The sequence below is a fragment of the Osmerus eperlanus genome, chromosome 4 (genome assembly GCF_963692335.1).
Source record: "Osmerus eperlanus chromosome 4, fOsmEpe2.1, whole genome shotgun sequence".
Lineage (NCBI taxonomy): Eukaryota > Metazoa > Chordata > Actinopteri > Osmeriformes > Osmeridae > Osmerus > Osmerus eperlanus.
The window spans coordinates 22,662,507-22,673,319 of NC_085021.1; the positions used below are offsets into that span (position 1 = coordinate 22,662,507).

Here is a 10,813-nt window from a genome sequence, read left to right on the forward strand (position 1 = left end):
TCATAGCGTTGTGATTTTTTGGTTATCAACATGCATACACATCAAAGAACATGAATGTTATAAGAAAATTTTTATTATTGATATTTAAATCAAGCTTTTCAACATCGACAATCTACAGTAGTACATGATTTAGTCTATGTCTTTGTGTCAAACGCTGTGACTTCAACAAACCGCTTCTTCAGCCACTGATTGTAGAAAACAATCCTGGTGAAAGTCTGAAACAGCCGGCTGATCTGTTCTAGAGTCAGATGGCTGAGCGGTTAGGGAATCGGGCTAGTAATCAGACGGTTGCCGGTTTGATTCCCTGTGCCAAGTCTGTGCCAAATGATGTTGTGTCCTTGGGCAAGGCACTTCATCCTACTTGCCTCGGGGATAATGTCCTTGTACTTACTGTAAGTCGCTCTGGATAAGAGCGTCTGCTAAATGACTAAATGTAAAATGTATCCTGGTGACAGTCTGAAACAGCCGGTTGATCTGTTCTGTATCCTGGTGACAGTCTGAAACAGCTGGCTGATCTGTATCCGGCGGACAGTCTGAAACAGCTGGCTGATCTGTATCCTGGTGACAATCTGAAACAGCGGGCTGATCTGTTCTGTATCCTGGTGACAATCTGAAACAGCTGGCTGATCTGTATCTTGGTGACAGTCTGAAACAGCTGGCTGATCTGTATCCTGGTGACAGTCTGAAACAGCTGGCTACCCCGGAGAGGAGCTGCTGTTAGCTGCTACAAAAAATCGGAGACTAACTTCTTTACATAAACGTTCATACAAAGACAAAAAACGAGAAGATTCCTTCCAACATCTATGTAGAACAAATATTCTTCATGTTGTGATTCACAAGGAACAGAACAAAGGGTTAATTTTTCTAGATTCTTTTAAGGAGTGATGAGGGCTTCCAGAACCATGTGTTGCGGCCGACTGTGCCTCCGGAGGTGCACTTCCACCTCCAGGTGGCGCTGCTCAGACCAGAAGGGGGTTGTCCAGCACAGCCACGCCGGCAGCCACGCCCCCGTCCGCGTGCTCTGAACTCTTGGTCCTCAGCAGGTGTCCCACACACTCATTCATGAGCATGTCTGATCCTTGCCTGTAGACGCACACACACACACACACACACACACAGGAAACATTGAGTTATGCAGTAAATATATATGTGTTTGTTGGAGTGTGTGTCCGTGCAGGTTTACCTGACGTAGGCTCCGAACATGCCAAGCTCGCTCAAACAGGTGCTGAGTCTAAGCTCCGCCCCTCTCCGCAGAAGGATGTTGTGTAGTGGGCGGGGCCTGATCTTGTCCATCAGAATGTAGGCGGTCCTCTCTGAGCTCTGCTTTACTCCCTCCAGAACACGACAGATCTCCGCCCCATAGAGGTTGTTGCCTGTGAAGGTGATGTTATAAATCCTTGTAATAAGGTGTTGTTATAAAGCCTTGTTATAAGGTGTTGTTACAAAGCCTTGTTATAAATCCTTGTAATGAAGCCTTGTTATAAGGCGCTGTTATAAAGCGATGTCATAAAGCCTTGTTATAAGGTGTTGTTATAAAGCCTTGTTATAAGGTGTGATAAAAACTTGTTATAAAGCCTTGTAATGAAGCCTTGTTATAAGGCGCTGTTATAAAGCCTTGTAAAAAGGTGTTGTTATAAAGCCTTGTTATAAGGTTTTGTTATAAAGCCTTGTAAAAAGGTGTTGTTATAAAGCCTTGTAAAAAGGTGTTATAAAGCCTTGTTATAAGGTGTTGTTACAAAGCCTTGTTATAAAGCCTTGTAATGAAGCCTTGTTATAAGGCAATGTCATAAAGCCTTGTTACAAGGCTTTATAACAACACCTTATAATGAAGCCTTGCTATAAGGCGCTGTTAAGAAGCCTTGTTATAAGGTGCTGTCATGAAGCCTTGTTATAAGGCGTTGTCATAAAGCCTTGTTATAAGGTGGTGTTATAAAGCCTTGTTATAAGGTGGTGTTGTAAGCCTTGTTATAAGGTGGTGTTATAAAGCCTTGTTATAAGGTGGTGTTATAAAGCCTTGTGCCATGGTCACAATGGTGTCTCACCCCCTCCTTCTCTCTGGGGCTTCAGGACAAACTGGTCAGGATTTGCCAGAGCCATCTCCACCGTCCGGTCCCCCTCCGCACCCTACCACACACAGAACAATGGATGGGACAAGAACTTAACACATCATTCTCCTATTGAACAAACGCTTCCATTTACGAGAATCTCTCTCATTCCTCGCTTTCGTTTTACTAAAATTACCATCATACACCAACAACAGTTTGTCATACTAAATTAAAAGAAAAAACAATCAGCCAATGACTCGGCTGGTTGACCAACAGACGGTCGCTCAGCTCCACAGGGACCCACCGGGTCCAGGGTGTAGAGCCCAGCAAAGGTGGCCCGGACCTGGGCTGCGACTTGGGGCTCTCCTGGGAAGAAGCTCTCCAGAACCCCGGGCAGAGCCAGCTCCTGCTGCACCTTCTTGGTCCCGGCCAGGTGGGTGCTGATGTCTGGAACCTTCACCGCCTGCGAGCGCTCCATCAGCAGACGGGCGTCCCAGCTCTGTGGGTGGGGGCAGGGAGGAGAGAGAGGGTGGGGAAGGTTAGGAGGAGCGTGTGTGTGTGTGTGTGTGTGTGTGTGTGTGTGTGTGTGTGTGTGCGTACCTGTTCAGTGTAGTTCTGGGGCATGTATCCATTCCTAAAGTAGACCACAGCCACCTCTTTCCCGTCACTAAAGGAGTGGAGGAAACAGACCGTTCAGAACAGAACACAGATGTTTCAAAACCCCTCCTGAACAGCATTCAATCAGTAGCACAGCAGCCTCCAGCCTCACACTAGCAGCCTCCAGCCTCACACACTAGCAGCCTCCAGCCTCACACTAGCAGCCTCCAGCCTCACACAGGCAGCCTCCAGCCTCACACAGGCAGCCTCAAGCCTCACACAGGCAGCCTCAAGCCTCACACAGGCAGCCTCCAGCCTCACACTAGCAGCCTCCAGCCTCACACTAGCAGCCTCCAGCCTCACACACTAGCAGCCTCCAGCCTCACACACTAGCAGCCTCCAGCCTCACACAGGCAGCCTCCAGCCTCACACTAGCAGCCTCCAGCCTCACACAGGCAGCCTCCAGCCTCACACAGGCAGCCTCCAGCCTCACACAGGCAGCCTCCAGCCTCACACTATTAGCCTCACACAGGCAGCCTCCAGCCTCACACTAGCAGCCTCCGGTCCTGATCCAGAGAACCCGTTCTGCTCACGTCCTCAAACCTCCGCCGGATGACCGGAACTTTCCTGAGGAGGGCAGAAGGAGTCAGCACACAGCAGCAGCTTCCTGTCTCTGCTGAGATTACATCACGCACAACAGGAAGTGCTCACCTGCTCCACAGCTCGTTCTCCACGTATCGGTGGTCGTATATGTTCCTCTGGACGTCCTCCACCAAGAACATGACCACAGCCCTGCAGACACAACACAGGAAGTGACCTCACCTGTAGGAACTATCCCGTGTCTGGCAGGAAGTGACCTCACCTTTGGGAGCCGTAGAGTTCCCAGGCTTTAGCCAGCGCTGCGGCCAGGCCAGCTGACGGGTTGTTGTCAAGGATACGCCGGCTGTCCTCCAGCCGCCCGGCCACCCTCAGGACGTGTCTGAGGAGGTCCACAAAACACACGCTACGTTACCCAGGACAACCAGGCTGATTGTTCTAGGGAACAGTTTTCTAGAACAGGAGGACTAGGAGGAACAGGGGCTGTAGTTAAGCTGGATCAATAAGAACATCTTCATCTACTAACTCATGACTTTATTCACTGCACATTTGCTTATGTTTCATCCCTTCGTCCATTGAAATCATTCTCTCATCCATCCATCGCTGTGATGCAGGGCGTGGGGGGCCTGTGGCTCCAGTCCTCACCTGTGGAGGGCAGGCGTGCGTGAGGCCAGCCCTCCGAAGCTGGCAGCGATGGTGTTGATCTCCACCTGCTTCAGAGCCACGCCCCCATCAGCACTCTGGTCCAGCATGTAGTCAGAACGGTTCAGCCCCACCACCACCGACTGGAGACAACATTACATTTACATTTAGTCATTTAGCAGACGCTCTTATCCAGAGCGACTTACAGTAAGTACAGGGACATTCCCCCGAGGCAAGTAGGGTGAAGTGCCTTGCCCAAGGACACAACGTCATTTGGCACAGCCAGGAATCGAACTGGCAACCTTCAGATTACTAGCCCGCTTTCCTAACCGCTCAGCCACCTGACTCCCTCCCAGGTTAACATGACCTCACAAGTTAACCTGCCCTGCCTAGGGAACATGACCTCACAAGTTAACCTGCCCTGCCTAGGGAACATGACCTCACAAGTTAACCTGCCCTGCCTAGGGAACATGACCTCACAAGACCTCCCCTGAAGAACATGTGTTGGGTAGGTAGAACATGTGTTGGGTAGGTAGAACATGTGTTGGGTAGGTAGAACATGTGTTGGGTAAGTAGAACATGTGTTGGGTAGGTAGAACATGTGTTGGGTAGGTAGAACATGTGTTGGGTAGGTAGCGTACCTGGGCTGGGCCCTCCTGGAGGACGTGTCTGTAGATGCTGAACAGCCGGGCTGTGAAGTCGTCCACTGCGATGGTGCTGCAGGGACAAAGACATGCTTCTGAGGCGCATTCCATTTATGTCAGGGGGCAGCCCTTTCAAGGGAGGACGGTTACAGATCCTTGGTTTCCCTGTACTGTGTGACCGTAACCAAGTGCTCTGTGCGTGGAGGTGTGGTAGGTGCGGAGGTGTGGTAGGTGCGTGTGGAGGTGTGGTAGGTGCGGAGGTGTGTGTGGAGGTGTGGTAGTTGCATAGGTGTGGTAGGTGCGTGTTGAGGTGTGTGTGGTAGGTGCGGAGGTGTGTGTGTGGAGGTGTTGTAAGTGCGGATGTCAGGGTACCTGGACAGGGCCTGCTCCAGGAAGGCCTGGTTCTGGCTGATCCGGTCCACTAGGAGGTTGTAGTGTGTCTGGACCTCCACAGCCTGCTCAAACACCGCCCTGGGCACAGCGGAGGGGAACAGGGTGAACGGGGCGTACGACACCAGCTGTGAACATAGGAAACACACGGAGAGACTAACGCTCAGTAACCAAGCAACCAATACTAAGACTACCATAAAATTACCCATGTCTGATTTGACAACTCACTGGCTAAATCTCTCATCACCAACACGCCCTAGGGAATTTGGGAAGTTGTGGGGACATTTGGTTTGAAAAGATTCAACGCATGGCTGCACGGTAAAACAGACTGTCCCCAGAAGCGCGCTCTCATAACAGACACATTCCTGTCGTGTCTGAGCATCACTCACGCTCATCTGAACAGCGTGTTGTTGTAAATCAACTACTGGTCCTAAAGGTGTTACTGTTAGCAACATTACCCACTGGTAGAAGGAAGGAAATTAGACGCTAACAGACTGATAACATTTTTTAAACAGTTTCATATTTTAAGGATGTTGTAGAATAAACAGGGCTAGCCATCCCTGCTCCTGGAGAGATAGACGTTGCTTAATCGCTCCACGAATTGTTTCCAATTTATAATTGAGCGCATTAGCTGTTTTCATGGAAGACCACACAGCGTAGCCACATGACGGGCTAGAGATTAACCCTTGAAGTTTACCAATTAGTTTTAAACTAAAATCAATGAGGATAAAATTAACGTAAATGACCTCTGAAGAGTTTGGCGTCTCTTCGGTTCTCATCAGTACTCCATGTAGAAGAGCGGAATCCTTGGCAACATCGGCTAGGTCCTGAACAAGCGCTGTGTTCCTCAACACCGCCTCCGGTATCCCCTCCTGATGATCCGCCATCGTTGTCCACCTGCAACTCACCTGCGAAGTGATACGTTGGTTAGTCCGAATGTCTCTGAAGAGATAGAAACTAGATCTCGTGACTAACAACTGCATCAGTTCATTTTCTTAAACGATGGGTGGGGTGTTTTTGGTCTAACGATTGGATAACAATGAACATATTTTTCGAAACTTTCTCACCGCTCCGGTTATAATACTAGGCTACAGCAAAGCCTGAATGCGAAATATTCGTACTCACAGTAGCAAGCTAACCGTGACAGAGCGTTTTAACAAACCTTTGGCACAGATTCCGACAGCTAGTCTATCCTATCTGTACGGCTAGATAGTTACCGCATGTAGGCTAACTGGCTCAATAGAGTACATAACAAACATAATTCGTAGCGCATTATTGGTTCTGAAGGAATCAAAATAACATTTTCCCGACAAACGCTTTTCTTACGTTGGTTGTTATAAAGATATGCACGAAAGCCCTCCACGGAACGTATAGCCTTTTGGCAGAGCAAGATATCTACACAGCTAAATAGAAGTTGAATGGAAAGTTAAGAGTGTCTTCACTTTAACTATCGCATGGATTACACATTGCTAACTGGCCTATGCCCGGGGCTGTGTATTTGTACTCGTCACGAAATGCGATTGGTTACATGTATTTCGGTGAACACAATAACCAATCAGTTTCAGTGCTGTCACTACGTATACCGGAAGCGGAAAACAGTCTGTTTGTAGTCCAAAGTGCATTAATTGTAGGTCTGAATCTAAAAACACTGTGTGTATGTGACCTGTAGTAAGTCCACACATTATTTTTGTTGTCATTCTAGCGAAGGTCAGGATGTTGCTGCGCGGTAACAACTTAAAGAGAATCTGCGTTTTATCGGACCGTAATTTGACCCCAGACCTGCAGATGGCGGTAGAGAGCTATGGTGAGGCTTCTTCATGCCCCTCCTGCGTTGTGCTTCCTAAACACATGCAGACTAGTTTGTCCCTTAACTCGCTGGTCACGCAATATTGGGAGCCAGTCCTCAGATTAACTAATTTACCTACACCTCTGCTAAGTGTTGGTAAGACTACAATGTTTGTTTGTAAGTGTTAAGAGTCACACAGATGGCAGGACCACAGATGAGTCAACAGATCTCAAGAGAGCCTGTCTGTGTGTGTGTTAATAATGTGTGCATGTGTGTCTAACGTATGAGTGTGTGTCTAGTGTGTGAGTCTAATGTGTGTGTCTAATGTATGTGTGTGTGTCTAGTGTGTGTATCTAATGTGTTTGTCGAATGTGTGTGTCTAATGTGTGTGTGTAGTGTGTGTATCTAATGTGTGTGTGTCGAGTGTGTGTGTCTAATATATGTGTGTGTGTCTAGTGTGTGTGTGTAGTGTGTGTATCTAATGTGTTTGTCGAGTGTGTGTGTGTGTGTGTCTAGGGTGTGTGTGTAGTGTGTGTATCTAATGTGTGTGTGTCTAATATATGTGTGTGTGTGTCTAGTGTGTGTGTCTAATGTGTGTGTGTCGAGTGTGTGTGTCTAGTGTGTGTGTGTCTAGTGTGTGTGTCTAATGTCTGTGTGTCGAGTGTGTGTGTCTAATGTGTGTGTGTGTGTCTAGTGTGTGTGTGTAGTGTGTGTGTAGATGGCAGGGGGGCAGCTGTCCAGGGAAGAAGCGCTTCAGGTCCCAGGCTGCAGGCATGCCTGTCACATCCTGCTCTACGCCGACACCCACGCTCAGCTGTTTGGAAGCACCCCCATCAGACACATCATACTGGTGAGGGGGGGGGGGGTGTCTGTGTGTGTGGGTCTGTGTGTCAGTGTGTGTGGGTCTGTGTGTGTGTCAGTGTGTGTAAATGTATGTGTGTGTGTCTGTGTAACCGTGTCTCTCTGTAGATGCAGATGCGTTTTGATGGTCTGCTGGGTTTTCCAGGCGGGTAAGTTGGTGCACCTGTACCAGCCCGTTAAACATGCACATTTAGGATCCATTTGAATTGTTGGATTGTTTTAAAAGCCCTAATAAATCAAAATACTTGTACTGGTGGAAATTGCAAGTAAACAATTATCGAAATTGTGTAGAATTGTCAAGATTCATGCTTCCTGATAGCATTTATTATTTATTCGATAAAACATTTATATAATTTTCACAGATTTGTTAATCCCTCAGAAGAAGGTCTGGAGGCTGGGCTTAGCAGGGAATTGTGGGAGGAGCTAGGAGTGGAACTTCCTGTGTCTGTCAAAGATCACATGACCTCCTGCCACGCCCCCTCTTCCAACTCCTCCCACCTCATCACTCACTTCTATGCCCAGAAGATGGGCGAGGCTCAGATCAGGGATGTAGAGAGAGCGGCTGCTACCACGGCAACAGACCACGGCCAGGAGGTACCATGTGTGTGTGCTTCCCTTCTCTTTCACATTGATTTATGGCCACGGTACACCTCCCCCCACTTTCTCACAATCTCTATGTCTCTCTCTCATCAATCTGTCACTTTCTTCCCTTCTCACTCCCTGTGTATCTCTCCCTCCCTCTACCTCCCTCTCCCCCTCCCTCCCTCCCTCCCTCCTCTCCCCACCTCCCTCCCTCTCCCCCCCCCCCTCCCTCCCTCTCCCCCCACCCTCCCTCCCTCTCCCCCCACCCTCCCCCCCCTCCCTCTCCCCCCCCCACCCTCCCTCCCTCTCCCCCCACCCTCCCTCCCTCCCCCCCCACCCTCCCCCCCTCCCTCTCCCCCCCCACCCTCCCTCCCTCCCTCTCCCCCCACCCTCCCCCCCTCCCTCTTCCCCCCCCACCCTCCCTCCCTCTCCCCCCACCCTCCCTCCCTCTCCCCCCACCCTCCCCCCCTCCCTCTCCCCCCCCCACCCTCCCTCCCTCTCCCCCCCACCCTCCCTCCCCCCCCACCCTCCCCCCCTCCCTCTCCCCCCCCCCTCCCTCCCTCCCTCTCCCCCCACCCTCCCCCCCCTAGGTGATGGGATGGTCAGAGTCCCCCTCTACACGCTAAAGGGAGGAGGAGGTCTTCCCTCCTTCCTGTCACACTCGTTTGTGGGGGGAACTCTCGCTCCCAGCTGCTGGAGGCTGTGCTGCGTCTCGGTCTCGTTGGGCCGGAGGATCTGAGCTCGGCGCTCGCTCTCTCTCTCTCCGTACACACACACTCTCTTTCCATACACACACACTCCTCCGAGCACCTGCAGTCTGCCCTCAGCCTGCCAGAGTAGGGGAGGAAGCAGTCCTGATTCTCACACTCTCACACACACACTCACTCACACACACACACTCACACCCACACTCACACACACCCACTCACACAATCTGTCACACACACACAAGAACACATAGGTTTGCATGTAGGCATGCGCACACACACACACACACACACACGTGACTCATCTTGGTCAGAGCTCCCTCCAGTGAATCTGGTTTCTGGAAGATGTTGTTGTGGAGATGAAATAAAGGATATTTGGTTTGAACATGCAACTCTCCTGATGTGCCCCACTGACACGAGACATGGTCAGAAGGAAGCTCCCTCACTATCACCTCCTCCTCACCTCCTCAAGGATAATATCACCTCCTCCTCACCTCCTCAAGGATAATATCACCTCCTCCTCACCTCCTCAAGGATAATATCACCTCCTCAAGGATAATATCACCTCCTCAAGGATAATATCACCTCCTCAAGGATAATATCACCTCCTCAAGGATAATATCACCTCCTCAATGATAATATCACCTCCTCAAGGATAATATCACCTCCTCAATGGTAATATCACCTCCTCAATGATAATATCACCTCCTCAATGATAATATCACCTCCTCCTCACCTCGTCAATGATAATATCACCTCCTCCTCTCCTCCTCAATGATAATATCACCTCACCACTAATATCACCTCCTCAAGGATAATATCACCTCCTCCTCACCTCCTTAATAATAATATCACCTCACCACTAATATCACCTCCTCAAGGATAATATCACCTCACCACTAATATCACCTCCTCAAGGATAATATCACCTCCTCAATGATAATATCACCTCACCACTAATATCACCCCCTCAAGGATAATATCACCTCCTCAATGATAATATCACCTCCTCAATAATAATATCACCTCCTCCTCACCTCCTCAATGATAATATCACCTCCTCCTCTCCTCCTCAATGATAATATCACCTCGCCACTAATATCACCTCCTCAAGGATAATATCACCTCCTCCTCACCTCCTTAATAATAATATAACCTCACCACTAATATCACCTCCTCAAGGATAATATCACCTCACCACTAATATCACCTCCTCAATGATAATATCACCTCACCACTAATATCACCCCCTCAAGGATAATATCACCTCCTCCTCACCTCCTCAATGATAATATCACCTCACCACTAATATCACCTCCTCAAGGATAATATCACCTCACCACTAATATCACCTCCTCAAGGATAATATCACCTCCTCAATGATAATATCACCTCACCACTAATATCACCTCCTCAATGATATCAGTTCACTGCTAATATCACCTGACTGCTAATGTGTGGGGGGGGGGGGGTGGGGGGGTGTATGGGAGGGGGGGTTGGGGGGTGTACGGGAGGGGGGGTGGGGGGGTGTACGGGAGGGGGGGTTGGGGGGTGTATGGGAGGGGGGGTGTATGGGAGGGGGGGTGGGGGGTGTACGGGAGGGGGGGAGGGGGGTGTACGGGAGGGGGGGTTGGGGGGTGTATGGGAGGGGGGGTGTATGGGAGGGGGGGTGGGGGGTGTACGGGAGGGGGGGAGGGGGGTGTACGGGAGGGGGGGTGGGGGGTGTATGGGAGGGGGGGGGTGTTAACATACAGCAGACAGAGCTTCATTCACACGTCTAGTTTCAGGTGAAATTCTCTTCTGTGGTACCAGTTGAAACACACACACACATTCATATTCACATGCACGTTCACACACATTCATGTTCACACACACATTCACATGCATATTCACACACACTGATCCAGATAAAAGCTTGTTTTTCTCAGGTCTCACACCACATCCGCACCAACACCCCCGACA

General features: G+C 49.8%; 2 protein-coding genes across 2 annotated transcripts; one reads left to right on the forward strand and one right to left on the reverse strand.

The window, feature by feature from the left end:
• Nucleotides 1-6,408, reverse strand: gss (glutathione synthetase). Its single transcript, XM_062460357.1, has 14 exons — nt 6,242-6,408; nt 5,662-5,823; nt 4,898-5,043; nt 4,523-4,598; nt 3,885-4,024; nt 3,505-3,621; nt 3,354-3,434; nt 3,192-3,269; nt 2,646-2,712; nt 2,350-2,544; nt 2,043-2,124; nt 1,184-1,373; nt 680-1,083; nt 1-623 (listed from the first exon to the last, which is right to left on the reverse strand). The coding sequence occupies exons 2-13, from the start codon at nt 5,800-5,802 to the stop codon at nt 960-962; spliced, it is 1,437 nt and encodes a 478-aa protein (XP_062316341.1). The 5' UTR covers nt 5,803-5,823; nt 6,242-6,408; the 3' UTR covers nt 1-623; nt 680-959.
• A 1,002-nt stretch (nt 6,409-7,410) lies between these two features.
• On the forward strand, nt 7,411-9,236 carry zgc:103759 (U8 snoRNA-decapping enzyme). The gene is given in 5 exon segments (XM_062460358.1): nt 7,411-7,551; nt 7,671-7,711; nt 7,925-8,163; nt 8,735-8,814; nt 8,817-9,236. Coding segments are annotated over 5 exon segments (678 nt in total). The 5' UTR covers nt 7,411-7,419; the 3' UTR covers nt 9,003-9,236.
• Nucleotides 9,237-10,813: the final 1,577 nt, after the last annotated feature.